The sequence below is a fragment of the Suncus etruscus genome, chromosome 10, assembly GCF_024139225.1.
Source record: "Suncus etruscus isolate mSunEtr1 chromosome 10, mSunEtr1.pri.cur, whole genome shotgun sequence".
In the NCBI taxonomy this organism is placed as follows: domain Eukaryota; kingdom Metazoa; phylum Chordata; class Mammalia; order Eulipotyphla; family Soricidae; genus Suncus; species Suncus etruscus.
Window position 1 is genome coordinate 36,148,049 of NC_064857.1, and position 24,344 is coordinate 36,172,392.

General features: G+C 42.7%; 1 protein-coding gene across 1 annotated transcript in view; it reads right to left on the bottom strand.

Annotated features, from left to right (window-relative positions):
• NUP210L (nucleoporin 210 like) overlaps positions 1-24,344 on the bottom strand; it is a 124,672-nt gene that overhangs the window by 43,435 nt on the left and 56,893 nt on the right. Inside the window, exons 17-28 of the mRNA XM_049781600.1 lie at positions 21,521-21,713; positions 20,322-20,410; positions 19,267-19,371; positions 18,011-18,112; positions 15,894-16,022; positions 14,292-14,419; positions 11,775-11,907; positions 9,193-9,255; positions 8,389-8,568; positions 6,470-6,550; positions 6,262-6,393; positions 2,022-2,180 (exon numbers count right to left, since the gene is read on the bottom strand). Coding sequence (XP_049637557.1) covers positions 2,022-2,180; positions 6,262-6,393; positions 6,470-6,550; positions 8,389-8,568; positions 9,193-9,255; positions 11,775-11,907; positions 14,292-14,419; positions 15,894-16,022; positions 18,011-18,112; positions 19,267-19,371; positions 20,322-20,410; positions 21,521-21,713 — 1,494 coding nt within the window. The remainder of the gene's footprint in view (positions 1-2,021; positions 2,181-6,261; positions 6,394-6,469; positions 6,551-8,388; positions 8,569-9,192; positions 9,256-11,774; positions 11,908-14,291; positions 14,420-15,893; positions 16,023-18,010; positions 18,113-19,266; positions 19,372-20,321; positions 20,411-21,520; positions 21,714-24,344) is intronic.

Genomic DNA, 24,344 nt, shown 5'->3' on the forward strand with positions numbered 1-24,344 from the left:
CAGGCGCTGAAAACATTCCTACATATTCTAGATCAGTGTTTCTCAGTTTTTTCAACTGTGGCCCCCTTCCAACCTTGCTTTCTTTCCACTGCCTCCCTGCCCAACAGGTCACCTCCCCAGACTCATGCCATTTATGGGATTTGATTTCTACCTGTGAAAATAGCTAAGTAGAAATATAATATCTATGATTGACAGACTAGCTCAGCAATAACTCCCTCTTTAACTATTGTGGTGCTCATACTTTGTATTCCTTGTATATTGCTATAGTTTCTAATATCAATACTTATTTAGGTTCAATTATCAAAATGCAAAGCTCTTGAAATGATAAATTGGACATGACAAAAAAAATTGGACATGACTCAGAGCAGTCATAGTCAGGGTTGGATACTAAGCAGCCACCATGAAACTTCACCACAGCTGGCACCTGCTACTCCTTTCACCACTCTTGTGCTCTGAGGCAGCCCTGGGATCACTCCTGGTGAGGCTCAGGGACCATATGTAGATTCTAAGAATTGAATCCAAGTCAACAGAATAAGAGGCAAGTGCCTTATGCACTGTTCTCTCTCTGTCCCTTCCTCTTTATCTTCTGCAAAATGTGTGGCTTCATCTTCCACCTTGACTTTATCCTTATATTAAATCTTGACTCTTCCACTGTTTCTTCACCTTGATTGGCTTCTAATGATTCTTCAAAGAAAGAAGATGCTTCTAGTGATCTTGAAACCTCACTAAGTAAAGATGCAACTCTCCCATTTGTGAAAAGATATTTCAGCAAATAATATTGTGGAGTTTCTAATGAGCTTTACAAATAAGGGCACAAAAATGTCATTGTTTAATTTCTTATCTTCCTTCTGTTATCCTCGGGACTATCAGTTTTACACCTAGTATTTCACAGCACTCCTTCTGATCATTGCTGCAATGTTGCATCACCCACTTGACAGGTGTCTTTTTTTTGTTTTGTTTTTGTTTTGGGACCACATCTGGTGGCGCTTAGGGCTGACTCTTGACTCTACGCTCAGGGGTTACTCCTGGAAGTCTTGGGGAACCATATAGAACGATGAGATAAAACTCAGGTCAGCTGCATGCAAGGCAAGATCTCTGCCTGTTGTACTATTGTTTGGCCCTTGAGACAGGCAACATTTGAGTTCTGATTGGTTTAGTCCTCAAACAGAGCTAGGAGGAATTAACTAGCAAGATGTCTTCAACAAACATGACTGAAAGAAGAGAGGATGGTAGAGGAAGAAACTAACTTCGTGTACATGCTCCATGCTTGTCTTGGGCTGCTCTTGGTGGTTGTTGGTCTTCTTCAAGTCCTAGAATCTAGAACACATGAGACCCTTACAGAAAGTTGAGATGGTATGTTAAGTCAGAACAATGCTGACATGAGTTACATTCCATCTGATTCTGAAACTTAGAATCAGGTCAGTAAAACATTGTCTCAAAGGATTCCCAGAAAAGGAGCACAGAAGAGACTGGTGGAACCTAAGGAGTAATTTCCTTGAACAACATGTAGTGTGTACCTAAGATTGATCGTCTGCTTAAATGGGGATCAGGGCAGCACAGTTATAGCCCCACGAAGGTATCTTCTACTTATATGAATCGAGCAATCAGAATTTATGGCTGCAACACTGCTGAAAATGCTCTGCATTAATTTTCCTAAAGTATCAAATTTAAGTCTTATAGACTAAAATCTATATGTGTTCCTGTGTTTAAAAAGTTAACACAAACCGGGGCTGGAGAGATAACATGGAGGTAAGGTGTTTGCTTTGCATGCAGAAGGACGACGGTTTGAATCCCGGCATCCCATATGGTCCCCTGAGCCTGCCAGGAGCAATTTCTGAGCGTAGAGCCAGGAGTAACCCCTGAGCACTGCCGGGTGTGACCCGAAACCTCAAAATAAATAAATAAATAAACAAAAACAAAATACAAACTTGTTTCAGGGATTCTTATCTCTATCTTCATAGGTAAGAGAATATAACTTACTTTTAGAAAAATAAAAACAAAATTTATAATTGGGACCTTACCAGTATCTGAACTTCATCAGACAGTTCCAATAAATTCCCTTCAAACTGCCCAGAAGAGCTGTCCATACAGCGGACAGTGACTTTGATGCTGGTCCGACCAGCAGATTTTGTGTGGATGACCATGGCAAAGTTATTTTCTACTGGGAGCTTTAGAAAAACCTAGAAAGTGAGAGGATGAGTTAAGAAATATTCCTTAGGGCCGGAGAGATAGCATGGAGGGTAAGGAGTTTGCCTTTCATGCAGAAGGTCATCGGTTCGAATCCCGGCGTCCCATATGGTCCCCCGAGCCTGCCAGGAGCGATTTCTGAGCGTAGAGCCAGGAGTAACCCCTGAGCGGTGCCGGGTGTGACCCAAAAACCAAAAAAAAAAAAAAAAAAAAAAAAAGAAATATTCCTTTAGACCTGAAACCATAAGGAATATAGAACAACATGTTGTTATAACACTCCATGACATTGAGACTAAAGGCATCTTTAAGGAGAAAACTGCACTCTCCAACCAAGTGAAAGCAGAGATTAACAGATGGGAATATATTAAGCTGAGAAAGCTTCTGCACCTCAAAGGAAATAGTGCCCAGAATACAAGAGCCACCCACTGAATGGGAGAAACTATTCACTCAATACCCATTAGATAAGGGGCTAATATCCAAAATATACAGGGCACTGACAGAACTCTACAAGAAAAAACATCTAATCCCATCAAAATATGGGGAGAAGAAATAGACACTTTGATAAAGAAGAAATCAAATGGCCAAAAGGCACATGAAAAAATGCTCCACATCACTAATCATCAGGGAGATGCAAATCAAAACAACTATGAGGTACCACCTCACACCACAGAGACTGGCACACATCATAAAGAATGAGAACAAGCAGTGTTGGCGGGGATGCGGTGAGACAGGAACTCTTATCCACTGCTGGTGGAAATATCGACTAGTTCAACCTTTCTGGAGAGCGATATGGAGATTTCTCCATAAACTGGAAATCGAGCTCCCATACGATCCAGCTATACCACTCCTAGGAATATACCCTAGGAACACAAAAATACAATACAAAAACTCCTTTCTTACACCTATATTTATTGCAGCACTATTTACCATAGCAAGACTCTGGAAATAACCAAGATGCCCTTCAACAGATGAATGGCTAAAGAAACTGTGGTACATATACACAATGGAATATTATGTAGCCGTCAGGAGAGATGAAGTCATGAAATTTTCCTATACATGGACGTACATGGAATCTATTATGCTGAGTCAAATAAGTCAGAGAGAAAGAGAAAGATGGAGAATGGTCTCACTTATCTATGGGTTTTAAGAAAAATGAAAGACATTTCTCGACAATTTTAGAGACAAAAGAGAGGAGGGCTGGACATTACAGCTGACCTCATGAACCTCACCACAAAGAGTGATGAGTTTAGTTAAGAGAAATAACTACATTGTGAACTATCCGAACAATGAGAATATATGAGGGAAATAGAAAGCCTGTCTAGAGTGGTCTAGGGGTGGGGAGGGGAGGAGGGATATTTGGGTCATTGGTGATGGGAATGTTACACTGTGATGGGGGGGTTTTCATCTGATATGACTGAAACCCAACCACAATCATGTTTGTAACCAAGGTGTTTAAATAAAAACATTAAAAAAAATATTCCTTGCACACGGCCAATCTGAGTTTGATCCCCAGTATCCCATATGGTCCTCTGAGCCTGGTCAGGAGCTATTTCTGAGCGTAGAGCCAGGAGTAACCCCTGAGTGTTGGGTGTGACCTCAAAATAAAAACCAAAAAAAAATTCATAAAAGAATGGGGCTGAAATAGGGCATTTGCCTTGCATGTGGCTGACCGGGTTCAATCCCTGGCATCTCATATGGTACCTCAAGTGTGCCAGGAGTGATTTCTGAGTGCAGAGTCAGAAATCACATCCTGAGCACTACTGGGTGAGGCTCAAAAGCCAAAAATAAATTCATAAATGGAGCTGGAGAGCTAGAACATCAGATAGGGTGCTTGCCTTGTACACGGCTCACCTGGGTTTGATCCCTAGCACCCTGTATAGTTCTCTGACTCCTACCAGGGATGGCTCCTGAATGCAAAGCCAGGAGTAAGCCCTGAGCATAGCTCTCCCTCCCCCCACCCCCGGGCAAAAAACTCCTCAAAATAATAAATATTCATGAAAGCAAGAAAGAGAACACAGGGGTTAAGGCATGTAGCCAATCCTGGTTCAATCTGTTACCACATATAGCCTCCTCAAAACCTCTGGGGGAGTCTCTCCTAAGCACGAAATCAGGAGTAGTCCCTGGGCACCATGGGTTATGGTCTTATGGGGAGGTCACACCTGGCAGCACTCAGGGGTTCCTTCTAACTCTATGCTCAGAAATCGCTCTTGGCAGGCTCGGGGACCTTATGGGATTCTGGGATTCAAACCACTATCCTTCTATATGCAAGGCAAATGCTTTACCTCTATGCTATCTCTCTGGCCCCGGGTTATGGTCTTAAATGCCACCTAAACCTCCAAAAGAAAAAGAAATATTTGCTCTATTTGAGATATTTGAAATAATGCTCTATTTGAATATTCATGAAAAAAAAATAAACACTATGCTCTAACGATCAGGAAACCAAATATATCAAGAAGAACCAGACCCCAGGCCAGAGCCATAGCACAGTAGGTGGGGAGTTAGTCTTGCAAGTGGCATGTGGCAGACCTGAATTCTATCCCCTGTATCCCACAGAGGTGCCCCTAGCTTATCAGAAGTAATTTCTGAGCTCAGAGTCAGGAAGACTTTAACCCTTGAGCACTTCTGGGTGTGGTTCAAAAGCTAAAAAGAGAAGAAGAAAAAAGGAGGAGGAGGAGAAAGAGAAGAAGGAGCAGGAGGAAGAGGAAGTGAAGGAGGAGAAATATAAGGAGGAGGAAGAGGAGGAGGAGAAAGGAGGAAGAGGAGGAAGAAAGGAAGAGGAGAAGGAAAAAGAAGAAGGAAGAGGAGGGAGGAAGAGGGGGATGGGTATGGGGAAGGGAGAGGTGAGGAAAGGGAAGACAGAGCGGGAGAAGCAGAAGCAGCAAGAACACACTTATTTCAGTAGTTATTTCTTTTTTATAGCCCAAGCAATACAGTCACCTGGAAGCAAAATCTGTAATAGTACTTATTTTGGGAATTCTTTGAAGGATTCTCATGTTATTTCAAAGTCAATTTATTTTAGGAGAAGAAAGAAAGAAAGAAAGGGTCTTCTAAATGGGCTCAGGGGACAGATAGAAAGGAAAGTGGCAGAGCACAATATAGAATGTATAAGTTTGATTTAGAGTTAGATTCCACTCCATTCTGAGTTAGATTCCATTCCGGTCCTTTAAATATGACTTGGTATGGCCCTGGTAGCCCTAAGGCACTGCCGAGTGAGGCCTCTATGAGTAATTAAATGGATTAGCTTCAGACTGTGAGCTTGAATTGGGAGAGAATTTAATAATCTATTCCTAGACAAGAAATGGAACCTCCAGACCCAGGACTCTGTAACTCAGCAGGAGAATAATTTTCTCGAGTGAGTGAATTTCTGGGTTTAATCTCTGGCAGTGCCACCCATCTTGCTCCCCTCCAAAAATATAAAGACTAAAAAAAAGAGGAAAGCTCCGATTTTAAGTCAGTGCTGAAACCAGTTAATGATGTACCCACTTACTCCATCCACTGTCCTAGATTTAGCTGACAAAAACAAAACAGAACAAAACCAAACCAGATATGTTTCTAGTAACAAGGAAGACAGGACCAATACTAGCCAAATTGTAGGGGCCATAGAGATATATAGTAGGTAGGGTGCTTGCCTCATACACATGTGGCCAACCTATGTTCAATCCTTGGCATCCCATACAGTCTCCCGAGCCCACCAGATATGGTGCTGGATGTGTATATGTGTGTGTGGGGAGGGAGGGAGGGAGAAAGGGAGGGAGGGAGGGAGGAAGGGAGGTAGGGAGGGAGGGAGGGAGAGAGAGAGAGAGAGAGAGAGAGAGAGAGAGAGAGAGAGAGAGAAAGAGAGAGAGAAAGAGAGAGAGATTGAGAGAGGATCAATGAGTTAAAGTACATGTTTTGCATGTAGGAAATCTGTTTGATCCCTAATTCCTCCAGCAATACCATGAATGATCCCCGAGCACTGCCAGATAAAGTTCAAAAAACAAAAATTGTCTAAACTTATAATAAAGTGACTTAAGATGAAATAACACAAATGTGATATCAAGATCCCCAAGGTTTAATAAAGAGAAAAACTCATACCTCTGAATGTCTGGGTAGTAGATCCAATACATCTCTTTTGCTCATGGACCAATGGAATGTGAGCCCAGGAGAAGCATTGCTAAAGGAAAAAGGCGTCTGGGAACTGGTTACTCCCATCACATAAACTGGCATCTGAAAAGAAAAGTGTTTTTGTGCTTTATATGCTTTAGAACAGTGAATCCACAGCAGAGCCTTCCCACTGACCTACCTCAGTAGCTACGATGAGTCGAGTTGCAGCTGCCAGGATCCTTACAGCCCTCAGCTGAACAACTTCAACCTGCACTTCATCCTGTTCAATAAGGCAGAGAGCTTGCTTACAGTATGGAAGTGTCTGGTGATATTTAATAACAAGGACTGCAGTTTTGTTCATGCTATTCAAAAAAAGTAGGTAACAGGGACTTGAGCAATAGCACAGCAGTAGCTGTTTGCCTGGCATGCGGCCAACCTGGGACCAACCTGGGTTTGATCCCTAGGATCCCATTTTTTTTTTTTTTGGCAGTGCCAAGAATCAAACCCAGGTCTCAAATATGCAATGTAAGTTCTCTATAACTGAGCCACATCCCAGATATTACTTTGTTTTGGGGCTACACCCAACGTGGCTCATAGATCATTTCTGGTGGTACTCACAGGACCATATGGAATGCCGGGGATTGAACTCAGATTGAATGTGTGCAAGGCAAACGCTCTAACTGCCATGTTATCCCTCCAGCTTCAATTTTATTTATTTATTTATTTTTTTGAGGTGGAAGTAGCCAGCCCCTGGTGCTTAGAGCTGCTCTCTGCATACCTGCAGAAACCCTGGGAAAACCATGTGGTTCAGAGATTAAATTCGGGACTCCTGCATGTACTTAAATTTGGAACTCCTTCATGTATGTGGCACTTTGAGTTATTACTATAAAAAATTTTGTTTTGGGGACAGAAGCACTGGAGCTAGAAGTAAGACGTGTCTGCCTTGCAAGCGCTAGCCTAGGACGAACCATGGTTCATACCCCGGCATCTCATATAGTCTCCCAAGCCAGGAGTGATTTCTGAGCGCATAGCCACTAGTGGCCTTTGAGGGTCACTGGGTGTGGTCCAAAAAAAACAATGTTTTTTGTTTTGGGGTCATACCTAGCAGTGCTCAGGAGCTATTCTTGTCTATTTGCTCGGGAATCACTCATGGCAGGCTCAGGGACCATATGAGATGCTGGGGATTGAACCCGGGTTGGTCTCATGCAAGGCAAATCCCTTACCTACTATGCTATCACTCTGGCCCTCAAACAATTTTTGTTTGTTTTTGGGTGATACCCAGTGGTGCACAAGACTTACTCCTGACTCCGTGCTCGGGGATCACATAAGAAGTGCCCAGGATCGAACCTGGGTCAGCTGCATGAAAGTCAAGTTCCTTATCCACTGTACTATTTTTCCTACCTCTTTTTTTTTTCCTTTCAATTTTTGGGTCACACCTCACCTCCATGCTATCTCTCTGGCCCCTATTTTTCTTTTTTTTTTTTTTTTTTTTTTGGATCACACCCGGCAGCGCTCAGGGGTTCCTCCTAGCTCTATGCTCAGAAATCGCTTCTGGCAGGCTCGGGGGACCATATGGGATGCCGGGATTCGAACAACCATCCTTCTGCACACAAGGCAAACTCAGTACCTCCATGCTATCTCTCTGGCACCCCTATTTTTCCAACCTCTTAAACAATTTCTTAAATATAGAAACTGTGTTTCATGCTAAGCAGTCTGTGAGTTTTTTTTTTTTTTTTTTAACTAGAGGCTACTTATTTTTGCACACTTGCATAAGAGAATGCTAAGCGGGCCCGAAGAGATAGCACAGAAGCGTTTGCCTTGCAAGCAGCTGATCCAGGACCAAAGGTGGTTGGTTCGAATCCCGGTGTCCCATATGGTCCCCCGTGCCTGCCAAGAGCTATTTCTGAGCAGACAGCCAGGAGAAAGCCCTGAGCACCGCCGGGTGTGACCAAAAAAAAAAAAAAAAAAAAGAGAGAGAGAGAAAATGCTAAGCAAAGGACTGAGTTTTACCTGAAATGCAGAAATCCTCCTTTTCCTCATTATTTCCTCCCATAAACCCTCCCCCGTATATGGGTTCTGGATGGGAGACAAAAGCAGAGCAGGATAAATTACCATTACCTGGGAGAACACAATGACTTTGCCAGTGTCTTCGTTTACTGTCTGGATGGTCCCATGTACCACAGTTGTGCCGACCACTTTCCCTGTAACTTGCCCCCTCCTATTAACAACAGCCACAGTCTGGTTACTGACAGAGAAGTGAATAATGGACTGGGGCTGGGGGCCACCTTCAGACATTACCTAGAATTCAAACATACCACTGAGTTTCCGTAGCATACAGAGAAGTTATATGTCTTTCTTTCTTTGTCCTTCCCTCCCCCCAAAAAAAACCCCCCAGTGGTGTTTAAAGACTATTCCCAGGTCTGTGCTCAGGTGAACAATCTGTGCTGGGGATAGGAACTGGACCTCCTGTGTACAGTTGCATTCATCTAGTCCATTGAACTCTCTCTGGCCTGAGTGCTATAAAAGATCTATGGGACTCCAAGAGATAGTTTTTCTTTCGTTGTTGTTCATTTTTGTTTTGTTCTGGGGCCACATCTGGCAGCACTCTGTGGTTACTCTTGTCTCCTCACTTAGGAATTACTCCTGGCAGCTTCAGGGGACCATATGAGATGCCAGGAACTGAAACAGTTCGGCTGCATGTAAGGCAAAGCCCAACCAGCTCTGTTCTCACTCCGACACCCCAAGAGATAGTTTACACCGTGTTCACTGTGGTATAGGAAAAATACTTATTTTCTACTAATAAACTTGGTGGATTTAGCAGTGACAAGAAAAGGTAAACATGGAAGGGATGTACACATTTTTTGGTGAACAGAGATGGGACAAAGAGGAAGGGTAACTCTTATTATCTATCTTTAAGATCACCTGCATCATATTAGTTGGAATCAGTGTAATTTTCTCTGGAACAAGTCTGAATGGAGGAAACACCTGAAAAATAAAAATAAAAGGACAATGTGACTAGCTACAGACAATTATATAACAAATGCTCATAAGCTTAATCCAAGCAGAAAAACAACACCTGTATTATGTGTATGTTTCCCCAAGTAACACCAGGAATAATTCCTGAGTGCTGAATTAGGAGTAACCCCTGGGAGAGGCCCCAAAGATGTGTATTTAATTTTTACTTTACTTAAATTTTGTTAGGTTTGGGGGCCACACCTGTTTAAATTCAGGAACCATTACTAGCCCTATGCTCAAAAATAATCTCTGCAGTACTAAGGATCTTTATGTAGTGCTGGGGATTCAAACTCTGCTACCGTGCTATCCAGCCCCAAGAAAAAAAAATTTTTTTGTTTTCTTTTGGGGGGTCATACCCGGCGGTGCTCAGGGGTGACTCCTGGCTCTGTGCTCAGAAATCACTCCTGGCAGGCTCGGGGAACCATATGGGATGCTGGGATTCGAACCGGGCTCCATCCTGTGTCGGCCACGTGCAAGGCAAATGCCTTACCGTTGTGCTATAGCTCCAGCCCCAAGAAAATATTTTTATATAAGATGAAAATGAAAAATGTCATATGATTCATCTATGTTATATGGTGGGTCAGAGAGACAGCATAGTGGGTAGTGTGGCTATCTTGTGCACAGATCACCCAGATTCGATCCCTGTCACCCCATATGGTACCTTGAGCATTGAAGCATTCCTTGAGCACAGTTGGGTGTACCCATCCCCCAAAAAATGTCTAAGGAAGAATAGTGAAGGAAATACATTTGATTCTTGAATGATATATGTGAACTCTGTGAATTTGTTACAATAACTATATCAATGCATAAATAATAACACCTAAATATGTTTTTCATATCATATTTTAATTTTGATGTGCAGTGTTAATAATATGCATAACATCTACATTAATTTATATAAGACAAAATTATTATAGGAACTAATAGATGATTCATTTTCTGAATAATGGTTTACATTGGAACTTACAGTAGCAATAAATATAGCACAGTAGTATTAATGTATTTTATCTTTTTTTTTTTTTTTTGGTTTTTGGGTCACACCTGGCAGCACTCAGGGGTTACTCCTGGTTTTGAGCTCAGAAATCGCTCCTGGCAGCCTCGGAGGACCATATGGGATGCCGGAATTCAAACCACGGACCTTCTGCATCTAAGGCAAACTCCCCACCTCCATGCTATCGCTCCGGCCCCATATTTTATCTTCTTACCATTTAAAAAAGTTGGGAAGAACATCAGGTGGCACTCAGAGGTTACTTGTGGCTCTACACTCAGGAATCAATTCTGGCTGGCTTTGAAAGCCATATGGGATGCTGGGAATCAAACCTTGCATGCAAGACAAGTGCCTTTTCTACCCACTGCACTATCTCTTCATTTTTTTTTTCCTTTTTGGCCACACCCATTTGATGCTCAAGGGTTACTTATGGCTAAGTGCTCAGAAATTGCCCCTGGCTTGGGGGGACCATATGGGATGCCAGGGGATCGAACCGCGGTCAGATCTTTCCTTGGCTAGCGCTTGTAAGGCAGACACCTTACCTCTAGCGCCACCTCATTGGCCCCTATCTCTTCCTTTTTTAATTAAATTAAAGTTAAATTAAAAATTAAAAAAAACAACAACCTTGTTTGCCTTGCTTGGGAATAAAACTCAGAGAACGTAATCTATCACTGAACTACATTTCCTGCTATATTACTTTTTATTTTTTTGCTATATTACTTTTTTACAGAAGGAGTAAAACCAAATTATTGCTATAAGAGTTAGACAAGTGGGGCCAGAGAGATAGTATAGTAGATAGTATAGTAGATAGGGTATAGTAGATAGGGTGATTGCCTTCCTCATGTAACCCAGGAGTAATTCCTCAGTGCAGAGTTAGTAGTAACCCCTGAATATCGCTGAGTGAAGCCCCAAAACAACAAATAAAAACCAACCAAACAAAAAGAGTTGGACAGCTATCACTTTTTTTTCCAGTCAAAGGAGTTTCAACTTCAGTAAACTAAACATAAAAAATGTAATACTGCTGGGGCTGGAGAGATAAAACAGCGGCAGGGCATTTGCCTTGTATGCAGCCGACTCAGGACTGATGGTGGTTTGATTCCAGACATCCCATATGGTCCCCCGAGCCTTCCAGGAGCAATTTCTTTTTTTGTTTTTGTTTTTGTTTTTGTTTTTGTTTTGGGACCACATCCGGCGGTGCTCAGGGGTTACTCCTGGCTGTCTGCTCAGAAATAGCTCCTGGCAGGCACGGGGGACCATATGGGACACCGGGATTCGAAACAACCACCTTTGGTCCTGGATCGGCTGCTTGCAAGGCAAACACCGCTGTGCTATCTCTCCAGGCCCTTTGTTTTTGTTTTGTTTTGTTTTGTTTTTCAGGAGCAATTTCTGAGCTCAAACAGGATTAACTCCTGAGAATCACTGGGTGTGACCCAAAAACCAAAACCAAAACAAAATAAAAAGTAATACTGCTAATAAGCTGAATTTAGAACAATTTCCTTACTTCAATTTGTTGAGGGGTAGATGTAAACTTCCTCCCCATCCTGTCCCTGGCAACAGCCACAAGTGTGGTTTGTCCAATAGTGACAGCTCGAAGAATATAATTTTCAGAGTATTCATCTTGTTCCTCCAGGAATCTGCAAAGATCATGTGTTTATACTGGTTTTGTTTTGGGGGCACATTTGGCAGTGCTCACCCCTAGACTTGTGCTCAGGGATCACTCCTGGTAGGTTCAGTGAACTATTTGGGATGCTGGGAATCTAAGTCAGGTCAGCAGTGTGAAAGGCATGCACTATACTGTGAGGAAGATTGAGGGGTTTGGGGCTGGAGCAATAGCACAGTTGTAAAGCGTTTGCCTTGCATGAGGTCAATCTGGGACAGATCCAGGTTCACAGGGGTGATTTCTGAGCACAGAGCCAGAAATAACCCTTGAGAATCGCTGGGTATGGCCCCAAAACAACAACGACAACAAAGTGTGTTTTGTTTGTTTCTTTGTTTTGTTTTTGGGCTACACCGGCAGCATTCAGGGGTGTTACTTCTGGCTCTGTGCTCAGAAATTACTCCTGGGGGTCAGAGCGATAGCACAGCAGTAGGGCATTTGCCTGGCATGCAGCTGACCCAGGATGGAGACGGGTTCAATTCCCGGCATCCCATTTGGTTCTCTGACTCTGCCAGGCGCGATTTCAAGTGCAGAGTCAGGAGTTACCCCTGAGCGTTACCGGGTATGACCCAATCCCCATCCTCCAAAAAGAAATTATTCCTGACCTACTCGGGGGACCATATAGGATGCCAGGGTTCATATTTGGGTCGTCCAAGTGCAAAGCAAATGCCCTACCCGCTATGCTATGGATCTGGTTCGGAAGACAGTTTTGGGTGACCAGTTCCATATCTTTTAAGACGTTTAACAAATTCTGTTCATTTTAATCTAGAGGAAACTGCCAGAAAATAAGTGTCCAAGGTTAAGATATAATTCACAGTACTGACAGGAAACTTCTAAGTCTCCAAAAGAATAAGGGCAACAGAAACCTCTAATTGGCAAAGCTACAAGTGCTAATTACTGGGCTTGGGGTTAAAGTTATAAATACAGAGGGTATGACACTTGGCTTGCAAATAACCAACCTGGGTTCAGGATTCAATTCCAGATATCCCATATGGCCAACTGAGGCCATCAAGAATGATCCCTGGGCCCGGAGAGATAGCACAGCGGCATTTGCCTTGCAAGCAGCCAATCCAGGACCAAAGGTGGTTGGTTCGAATCCCGGTGTCCCATATGGTCCCCCGTGCCTGCCAGGAGCTATTTCTGAGCTGACAGCCAGGAGTAGCCCCTGAGCACCGCCGGGTGTGGCCCCCAAAAAAAAAACCAAAAAAAAAAAAAAAAAAAAAAGAATGATCCCTGTGGGGCTGGAGAGATAGCATGGAGGTAAGGCGTTTGCCTTTCATGCAGAAGGTCATTGGTTCGAATCCCGGCATCCCATATGGTCCCCCGAGTCTGCCAGGAGCGATTTCTGAGCGTAGAACCAGGAGTAACCCTAAGCGCTGCCGGGTGTGACCCAAAAAAAAAAAAAAACAAACAACAAAAACAAACAACAAAAAAAGAATGATTCCTGAGAGCAAAACCAGGAGTAAATCCTGAGCACTGCTGGGTGTGGTCCAAAAACAAAACAAAACAAACAAAAAACCACAACCCCCCAAAAAAACAAATGCTAATTTCCTTGGAATTCCTCTATTTCTCTTTTTGTACAAAGCATATCAATATTTTTGCTTCAAAATGTAATTTTGAAGGTCCTCTAGCCTGAAGCAACTCCAAGGTAAATTATACAAATTGGAGGTATATTATACAAAATGAAATTTCATTTCATAAAATGAAAATGAAATACAAACCCACTAATAAAAAATACAATTTTTTTTTTTTTTTTTTGGTTTTTGGGCCACACCTGGCAGTGCTCAGGGGTTACTCCTGGCTGTCTGCTCAGAAATAGCTCCTGGCAGGCACGGGGGACCATATGGGACACCAGAATTCGAACCAAACGACCTTTGGTCCTGGATCGGCTGCTTGCAAGGCAAAGATAGCCACTGTGCTATCTCTCTGGGCCCCAAAACATATGATTTTAAGCCCCAAACAAAACATATGAAGATCTGAAAAGGATTCTTGGAAGAGAGCTTACATATGTGGAGAAAGTGTGATTGAAAGCTGCTATGACAAAAAAGTAAAGAATATTGGGGCCGGGCGGTGGCGCTAGAGGTAAGGTGCCTGCCTTGCCTGCGCTAGCCTTGGATGGACCGCGGTTCGATCCCCCGGTGTCCCATATGGTCCCCCTCGCCAGGAGCGACTTCTGAGCGCATAGCCAGGAGTAACCCCTGAGCGTCACTGGGTGTGGCCCAAAAACCAAAAACCAAAAAAAAAAAAAAAAAAAAAAAAAAAAAAGTAAAGAATATTTCAATCAACACAAGGGATCAGGCCACCAGGAGGCATATTCTCATGAGCTTATACAGGGAAAAGAAGTAATGAATTGATACTCACGTTAGGGTGACAATGGCAGAAGCCAATTGCAGTTTGAGTTCCATGTATTTGAAGTATTTATTTTGAAATGGGCGTTTGGAAGAGTCAAGAACTCTCACAGTTACTAACACAGTTTTACCTATTTCAACCTAAGAGTTAAAAAAACAAAAACAAAAACAAAGAATTGTGGTCACATTCACCAAGGACAGTTTAACTCTTGAGAACTTTGCTCATGTTAAATATTCCTGTCCTAAAGACAACAAAAAACCAACAGACAACTGAACTGGCCTTCAGTAAGATGACCATAGGGGAGTGAAAGGGGAATAGGATGGTGAGGGGGACAGGATGGAATGACAATGGTGAAGGGAGGTAATCACTCTGGGGGAAGGTATCAAGCTGGCATGTGTCAGGTATAACCCTAGAAGTGACACAGTGTGTCACTTATAAAATATAGTATCTGGGGCCAGAGGACTAGTACAGAGGGTAGGATGTTTTCCTTGTATGTGGTTAACCTGGGTTCAATCCCCAGCACCTATATGGTTTCCTGAGTTTTGCCAGGAGTGATCCCAGTGATATTTGAGCACAGAGCAGGAGTAAACCTGAGCACTGCCAAAAACGAACAAAAGATTAAAATAAAAAAATGAAGCACCATATTTTACAACTCTGTTTATGAAAGGGTTTCATACATGTAATGTTCCAACACCACACTCTCCAACTCTCCACCAAAGTGTCCATCCCAGCCTCTCACCACTACTCTTTTTATTTCCTGTCTCCCCGTTCTCCACCAGAGTAAGCTCAGTTCTGTAGAACAGTTCTCAGGCTCCATCCTCTCTAGCTATTTGTTATTCCCTTGTTATGTTCCTCTATAAGCCAGATATGAGAGATAATTCTGTCTCTGTTCTCTGACTTACTCTTGGTTGTACTCCAGTGACTATATGGGGAACAAATCCAGGTTGGTCAAACGTAAGACTAGAGTCTTACCCATTGTACTATTTCTCCAAACCCACTCAACATAAATTTCAACAGGATTTGGTCTATGTCTTTAAAAAATATCATGGAGGTTTTTATAGTGCTTTGGGTAGGATTACCAATTTTACAATATTAATTCTTCCAAATCACAGAGCATGTGTTTCCACTTTTTTGGTGTTCTTATAAATTTTAGCAATAATTACAGTTATTTATATAAGTTTTATTTTTGGTTTTTGGGTCACACCCGGCAGCGCTCAGGGGTTACTACTGGCTCTACGCTCAGAAATCGCTCCTGGCAGGCTCGGGGGACCATATGGGATGCTGGGATTCAATCACCGTTCTTCTGCATGCAAGGCAAACATACCTCCATGCTATCTCTCCGGCCCCAGTTATTTATATAAGTTTTTTTTTTTATGTCTTTTGTTAAGTGCTGGAAGTTTGAACTACAGCTGGTGTCATGAAAGGAAAGTACCTTAACCCTTGTACTATATCTATGGCCTCAGAAAGTTGTTGTTACAGGGCAGGTAGTTGTCATGAACAGCACCAAACGTCATGGCATATATATACTGCGACTGAGCAGAAATTATAGCAAATTATGCTAGAGAGTAATAATGAGGCCTCTTTCATTTATGAGATAAAGCAAATATCTTTTACCTTATCAATCAGATCAAGCTCTAGCTCTTGTATATCTGACACTCTGAGGTAAGTGACTGCTGGGCCTAAAAAAGCCAGGCACAGATCATAGACTTCTAAGGTAAGGTATCCAGGATGTACTGGAACTAACTAGAAGGAAAAAGGTGGAAGCTAAGTAAAGAAACATTTACCAAGAATAATCATAATAATATTCACAATAATATTAATAATCACAGTAACTAGTAACCCAAAGGAAATAATATAATAGTTTCTTTGTGATGGAAATTGTTTCAAGTATAGAAAAATGGGATATTTTGGGACTGGAGAGATAGCATGGAGATAAGGCGTTTGCCTGGTTTGCAGAAGGTCATTGGTTCAAATCCCGGCATCCCATATGGTCCCCCGAGACTGCCAGGAGCGATTTCTGAGCATAGAGCCAGGAGTAACTCCTTAGTGCTACCGGGTATGACCCCCACCCCCCAAAAAAGAAAAATGGGATATGTGTGGTGTACCCCAAGACCCACCCATATCTGGGAGGAGTTTTGGGAACCGGATAATAGGTGTAACTACCTGCAAGACCTCCCATTTCTGGGAGGGGTCTGGAAAAGAATAGATAAACCTCTGAGCCAGGGGATTCGGGCTTTTTGCCGTTTCTCTCTTGGCCCGGCTTGGCTTCCTGGCTTTTGGATCTTTGGGCCGCATGGAGCCCAAAGGGAAGATGGCTAACAGGAGATAAGATGCAGGGCTAGCAAAATATAGCTGTGCTTAAAAGGTTGTCATAGGCCACACACCTGTGGTGGCAAGGGCATGAATAAAGATGATTCTTCCTGATGGCTGCGTGTGAGTGAGTAATTTCACCTGGGCCTGGAACTCGCCGGCTGCATGGAGGTTGCAGAGCCATGTGGGCTGGATGGCATCATCCACCATCCAGCCCCATCGTTAATTATTTAATGCAACATATATCCTTTGTTTATTTGTTTGGGTTTGGGGCCAATCCAGCTGTGCTCAGGGCTTACTCCTGGCTCTATACTCAGAAATCACTTCTGGAGGGCTTGGGAGAACAATATCGGATTGTGGAGATCAGAGCAGTAGTATAGTGGGTATTGCCTTGCATTCAGCTGACCCACATTTAATCATCAGCATCCGATATAGTCCCTTGAGCACTGCTGGTGTGATAACATAGAGCCACAGAGAGTGGCCCCAAAACAAGAACAAACAAAAAATGGGGTTTGACTGCATGCTAGTCAAATGACTTACTTGCTGTACTATTGCTTTGGCCCCAAAATATGTATCCATTTTTTAAATTTTGTTTTGTTTTTGGGTCACACCCAGAGGCGTTCAGGGGTTACTTCTGGCTCTATGCTTAGAAATCGCTCCTGGCAGGCTTGGGAGACCATATGGAATGCTGGGATTCGAACCACAGTCCTTCTGCATGCTAGGCAAACGCCTTACCTCCATGCTATCTCTCCGGTCCATTAATTAGATATTTCTTATATTATTTCATTCAACCAGAAACAAAACTATCCATTAATGTAATTAGTTGTAGGCCAAAAACTCTATTTGTTTTTTTTCCTTTTTTGGTTTTTGGGCCACACCCGGCAGCACTCAGGGAATACTCCTGGCTCTATGCTCAGAAATCGCTGCTATCTCTCCAGCCCCAAAAGCTCTCATTTCTAAATGAATCTAAGTAGGCAAATAGAGAAAGTGGCAAGTTTTACATTTGTAAAACTTTTTTTTTTTTTTTGGTTTTTGGGTCACACCTAGTAGTGCTCAGGGGTTACTTCTGGCTCTATGCTCAGAAATTGCTCCTGGCAGATTCCGGGGACCATATGGGATGCCAGATTTGAACCGCCATCCTTCTGCATGCAAGGCAAATGCCTTACCTCCATGCTATCTCTCCGGCCCCACAGTTGTAATACATTTCTTTCTTTCTTTTTTAATAAGCTAGTCAAGTGAAGCCATGGGAGTGGAGAAGGAACAAAGAAATCTGTAACTGGTTGTGATCAATTAATTGTAAACACCACTGCACTAGGACCAGACATTGTAATACATTTCTAAGACACAATAAAATTTCTTTTTTATTGTTTTAAGACTGAGACTTGATGAGAGATCAATTTGGAAATAACTCTAGAACTCACCTGGACAGAGCTTTCTGATTCCACGTAAGTGATACTGACAATGTTCTGCTCACTGCTATTAATTAAAAAATAACCAGATCCTTCCACAAGGTTAAATATTTCCTATGGAAAAATTAGACAAACAAGAATCCATTTCCTTATTTTATAAATAATCCAAAGAAAATAATTTCTACCTACCTAAATATGATTTTGGGATTAAAAGGTTTTTTTGTTTCGTTTGTTTTGTTTTGTTTGTTTGTTTTTGGGTCACACCCGGTGGTGCTCAGGAGTTACTCCTGGCTCTGCACTCAGAAGTTGCTCCTGGCAGGCTTGGGGGACAATATGGGATACCGGGATCTGACTCGGGTTTGTCTTGTATTGGCTTCGTGATAGGCAAACGCCTTACCACTGTACTACCGCTCCGGCCCAGGGATTAAAAGTTTAAGGTTAGAATGAAGGACAAGATACAATCATTACAGTATAATGTCTAAGGATATTGCACCTAATAATTATTAGGCATAATAATATTAGGCATGTTATTTTCAATACATAAGTGAGGGTTTTTTTTTTGTTTTTTTGTTTTTTGTTTTTGGGCCACACTCGACTGGCTCTGTGCTCAGAAATCACACCTGGCAGGTACGGGAGAACCATATGGGATGCCGAGATTCGAACCAAAGTCCGTCTTGGGTCGGCCTCTTGCAAGGCAAATGCCTTAACACTGTGCTATCTCTCCGGCCCCCATAAGTCAGTTTTTAATTGTTATAATGCCAATGTTACTAATCCAACACTTGTAAGATGACACTCTGCTATTAACCGAAGACAGAGGCATCCCCCATCTTCCTCTTTCTGTTAAATCTCTCTTTTGTTATGTAAAAGTCCACCTGAATTACTCGACCCCCTTTCCCCATGTATGGGTATTGGTTTAATAAAGAGCAGGTCCAGTTTTTTTTTGTTTTTGTTATTTGGGGAGGGGTCATGCTGGCAGTGCTCAGGGGCTACTCCTGCCTCTGCTCTACGCTCAGAAATTGCTCCTGGCAGGCTCAAGGGACCATATGGGATGCTTAGGGGTCACTTCAGGCTCTGCGCTCAGTAACTGCTCATGGCAGGTTTGGGGATCCATATGGGATGCTGGGGTTTGAACCTGGGTCTGTCCCAGGTTGACCATGTGCAAGGCAAATGCCCTACCACTGTGCTATGGCTCTGGTCCCAACTTGTTGGTTTTATTTTACAAACACTCTTCCCTTTGATACAATGAACTAGACCCAGACAGCCTCTACCTTCACATCAGGATGGTTATAGATGGTGGCATTCTCAGGCAAAATAGTTACGTCATCCACCAGCAGCAGCTCCACAGTTGCAGATCTGGGTGAGTTGGAAAGTTCCTAGAAATACAGCAGGACTCATAAAGTAAATATGAACAAATTTTCTTTTGTTTTAGGGTCATGCCTGGCAGTGCTCAGGGGATTCTTTCAATACAGTGCTCAGAATTCACTCCATCAGAGCTGTGGGGATCATGCTAAGAACCAAACTCAGAGCTGGCATGCTCAGTATGCACTTCAGCCCCCCACGATATCTCCTTGCCTGGCACAGAAAAAACTTTTACTTTCTCGGTTTTGTTTTGCTTTGGTTTATTTTTTGTTTGTTTGTTTTTGGGCCACACCCGGCAGCGCTCAGGGATTACTCCTGGCTACCCACTCAGAAATAGCTCCCGGCAGGCATGGGGGACCATATGGGATGTCAGGATTTGAACCAACCACCTTAGGTGCTGCGTCACAAGGCAAACACCACTGTGCTCTCTCTCCGGCCCCTTGTTTTGTTTTTAATAGAGGGCCACACATGGTGGTGCTCAGGGGTCACTCTTGACTCTGCACTCAGAAATCACTCCTGGCATTTCAGGGTTCTATATAGGATGCTGGGGATCAAACCCGGATCAACCGCATGCAAGACAAATGGCTTACCCACTGTGCTATCGCTCTGGTTCCTTCTTACCCACTATGCTATTGCTCTGCCCCTACTTAGGTTTTCGTTTTCTGGTTTTTTGGTTTTTGTTCTACATCCTGCACTCAGGGGTTACTCCTGGCTCTTTCTTAGTTTAATGAGAGAAGATGCCAGTACATGTTCAAGATCCCAAAATAGTAGGTGTATAGTTCTCAGATGGAAATAAGTTAGAAATTATTAGTAGTTTGGCCTCCCAAGGGGAACTCAGGAGGTCCAGGAGCTCCACCAGTGATTCCTAGCCAACCTCTCTGTCAATTTAACATAAAGGCCTTTGGATGTAATGTTGTTGAGGTCTTGCAGTGCTGGAGTAATCTGGGTTACTATTATCACTTACCTTTGGACTTCTCTTTTCTGAATATCCCACAAAATTGACTCCAATAAATACAGCCCCTTTTATCTGACGTACTTTAAGAGTCTTATGACCTGGAAGCAGGCAGAAAAACAGGCTGTGAGAAATAATCATAAAAGTATCTATAGGGGTCAGACAGGCCAGAAAGATAGCTCAATATGTAGAGTGTATGCTTGGTATATCAGAGGCCCAGATTCTATACCCAGTACTACATATAATCCTGTGAGCACTGCCAGGAGTGACTCCTAAGAAATAAGCCAGAAATATCTCATAAGCCCTCAGGTTCGATTCCCGGCATCCCATATGGTCCCCCGAGCCTGCCAGATGCGTATTCTGAGCACAGAGCCAGGAGTATCCCCTGAGCACTGCCAAGGGTGGTTCAAAAGCCAAACCAAACAAACAAAAAAGTGTCTACAAAAAGTGAAATTCTCAATTTTGGGGGCTAGAGAGATAGTATAGTGGGTAAGGTAACTGCCTTGTCTGAAACCAATCTGGGTTTGGTTCATGGCACCTTATATGGTCCCCAAACTCACCAGGAGTGATCCCTGAGTACAGAGCCAGGAGTAAGCCATGATATGACCCCCCAAAAAAAAACAAACAAAAACCAAACAAACAAAAATAAGAAAGACTAGGGCCAGGGAGAGAGCTAGCTCCAAGTGTTAGGTTATGTGCCCTAGAAATGTGAGATTTGGAGTTTGATGACAAGCACTTGCTCCCTGTGGTCAAGGATGCCATAGCATTGAAGGGCTCTAGCACCCAAACAGCATAGGGCTAGAGGTAGTCCTTATATTTGAAAAATGAGGGAGGGCATGGAGATAGCTCAAAGGTGTAACACAAGTGAATCTGTGCACTGGCATCTTCAGTATCACCAGAAGTGGCCTATTTATACATATGTATTACATATACATATATACATATATATTTTTTAAATGAGGGGCTGGAGATATAGTACAGTGGTCAGGGCACTTGTACACGGAAAAGTCTGTTGGATGCCCACATCACATATGGTTTCCCTTAGCACTGCAAAGAGTGATCAGAGCCAGGAGAAAGCCCAAAACACAGCCGAGTGTGACTCAAAAAGAAGAAAATAATAAGACAAAATTTAAAAATACACTGTTATCCATAAAGAAATAATTGAGAACCCATAAGCAGGAATAGGAAAGGATTCAGAAATTTCACAATACCGTGTAACCGTGTCTGCCCACTGCCATCATCCTTTGCTATCATCTCCATTGGTTTCAAATCTTCAAAATAAGCTAATGTTTCATTTGAGGATTTCCATTCGAGAATTAGTGTACTGAAATTATCAAACTTTCTTCTGTGTTGATCGAACACTGTCAGTTCCAGGACTGTGTCCCTTAGGCTTGATACAGGAATCTGCATTAAAGAAAAAAAATCAGGGCCTGGAGAGATAGCACAGCGGCGTTTGCCTTGTAAGCAGCTGATCCAGGACCAAAGGTGGTTGGTTCGAATCCCGGTGTCCCATATGGTCCCCCGTGCCTGCCAGGAGCTATTTCTGAGCAGACAGCCAGGAGTAACCCCCGAGCACTGCCGGGTGTGACCCAAAAGCCAAAAAAAAAAAAAAAAAAAAGAAAAAAAATCAAAGAAAAAGAAACAAAATGATTTTAAGAGATGGGAAAATATCCCTGAAGTTAGGAATCATGTCTCTCCCAAATATAATTTCAAACTTACAGATAAGTTGAAAGAGCAGTAGAATTAACATCTATACATATGTCACCTGAATTAATCATTTACTTTTCTTCTCTCCATTGGTCTTTTATCACTCAACATATGCATACATGTATTTTTTTTAATTTTTATTTTATTGAAATAATTGGTTTTTTTTTTTTTTTTTTTTTTTTTTTTGGTTTTTGGGCCACACCCGGTAACGCTCAGGGGTTACTCCTGGCTATGCGCTCAGAAGTCGCTCCTGGCTTGGGGGACCATATGGGACGCCGGGGGATCGAACCGCGGTCCGTCTCCTAGGCTAGCGCAGGTAAGGCAGGCACCTTACCTCCAGCGCCACCGCCCGGCCCCGAAATAATTGGTTTTTTGGGGGGAGGTTATTTTTTGGTTTTTGGGTCACACCCAAAACAAACAAACAAATAAATAAAATAAAATAAAATAAAGACAGAAATAGGAGCCAGAGGAATAACATGGAGGTAGGGTGTTTGCCTAGCATGCAGAAAGACGGTGGTTCGAATCCCGGCATGCATCTGGTCCCCCAAGCCTGCCAGGAGCAATTTCTGAGTGTAGAGCTAGGAGTAACCCCTGAGTGCTGCCGGGTGTGACCCAAAAACTAAAATAAATAAATAGATAAATAAATAAAGACAGAACTAAAAATCCAAGCTTAAGTCAATGATAATAGAATCAAGGGACCTAAACTTTAACAATTTAAACTCAAAGGGGCCCCTGTTACACTGGCAGACCAGGGAGAAAAGGGTGGTGGTATAGGATGCACTCTGGGTCCATTGGTGGAGGAAGGTTGACACTGGTAGTGGGAAGGGCCCTGACTCATTGTATATCTGAAATTCGACTATTAAGGACTCTGTAGATCACAACTGTTTCAATAAGGGGCCAGAGAGATAGCACAGCAGTAGGGCATTTGCCTTGCACACAGTTGATCCAGGATAGATGGTGGTTCATATCCCGGCATCCCATATGGTCCCCTAGGGGTGATTTCTGAGCATGGAGCCAGGAGTAACCCCTGAGTGCTGCTGGGTGTGACCCCCCCCAAAAAAATAGATACAACTGATTTAATGTCACTATGTACCTAAAATATTACTGTGAAAGATTTGTAATCTACTTTGGTCAAAATAAAAATTATTTTAAAAAATGTTCTTTAATTAAGTGGCATAAAAATAAAAAGTGTGCGCATGGCAGTTGTTTTTATTTATTTATTTATTTATTTATTTATTTATTTATTTATTTATTTATTTTGCATAGGCACAGAAAAATATGGAAAAAATAGAAAGGAAAAACCTTTGGCCTAAAATCAGGGAGACTTTACCCATGAAGCATCCTGGCATAAGAACAACTACAGGGGCCAGGCGGTGACGCTAGAGGTAAGGTGCCTGCCTTGCCTGCGCTAGCCTTGGACGGACCATGGTTCGATCCCCCGGCGTCACATATGGTCCCCCAAGCCAGGAGCGACTTCTGAGCGCATAGCCAGGAATAACCCCTGAGCGTCACCGAGTGTGGCCTAAAAACAAAAAACAAAAAAACAAAAAACAACAACAACAAAAAAAAGAACAACTACAGGCTCTGGGCATACTAAGTTGTCTAAACCCAAAGTCTTTCTTTCTTTGTGGTCCCAGTAAAAGCTCTTCACAATCACAGTTGTTGCGGTCAGGATTCTGTAGCTAGAGATTCTGGTTTTGGTCCAGATCCTATGTCAAAGTCAGGGTAACATGGAGCATCTTCTGCTTTCATCTCACCAGTAGGTGGCAATGCAGAGAACCTTGCCCTGAAAGCAGGTTGTTGCTGTTACCAAGTACTCAGGGTGTCACATGAACTCATTCTGGAGCAAGTGGATGCCAGGGCAGCATTAGGGTCTTCCCTGGTAAAAGTCCAATTCCTGGTGCAGGTATAGAAAACAGTGCTGATTCCATAGATAAAATCCAAGGTTCAGGGGTGAATGGTCAATGACTGATCTTCTGAAGCCTAAGCCAAATCACTATGACAAGTATTCAGAGTGTAAGGCGCCCATACATATATTTTAAAGAATTAAAAAACTTTTTTTTTGAGTGGGGTCAGAGAGATAGAATGGAAGTAGGGAATTTGCCTCGCATGCAGAAGAATGGTTCGAATCCCGGCATCCCATATGGTTCTCTGAGCTGCCAAGAGCGATTTCTGACCATAGAGCCAGGAGTAACTCCTGAGCACTGCCAGGTGTATCCCAAAAAGCAAAAAGAAAAAAAAAGAAAAAGAAAAGGAAAATTGTTGAGCTAACATGATATATAAAGTTATACAGTCATTCTTTATTTTTTGGGAGGGGGGGGTCACATC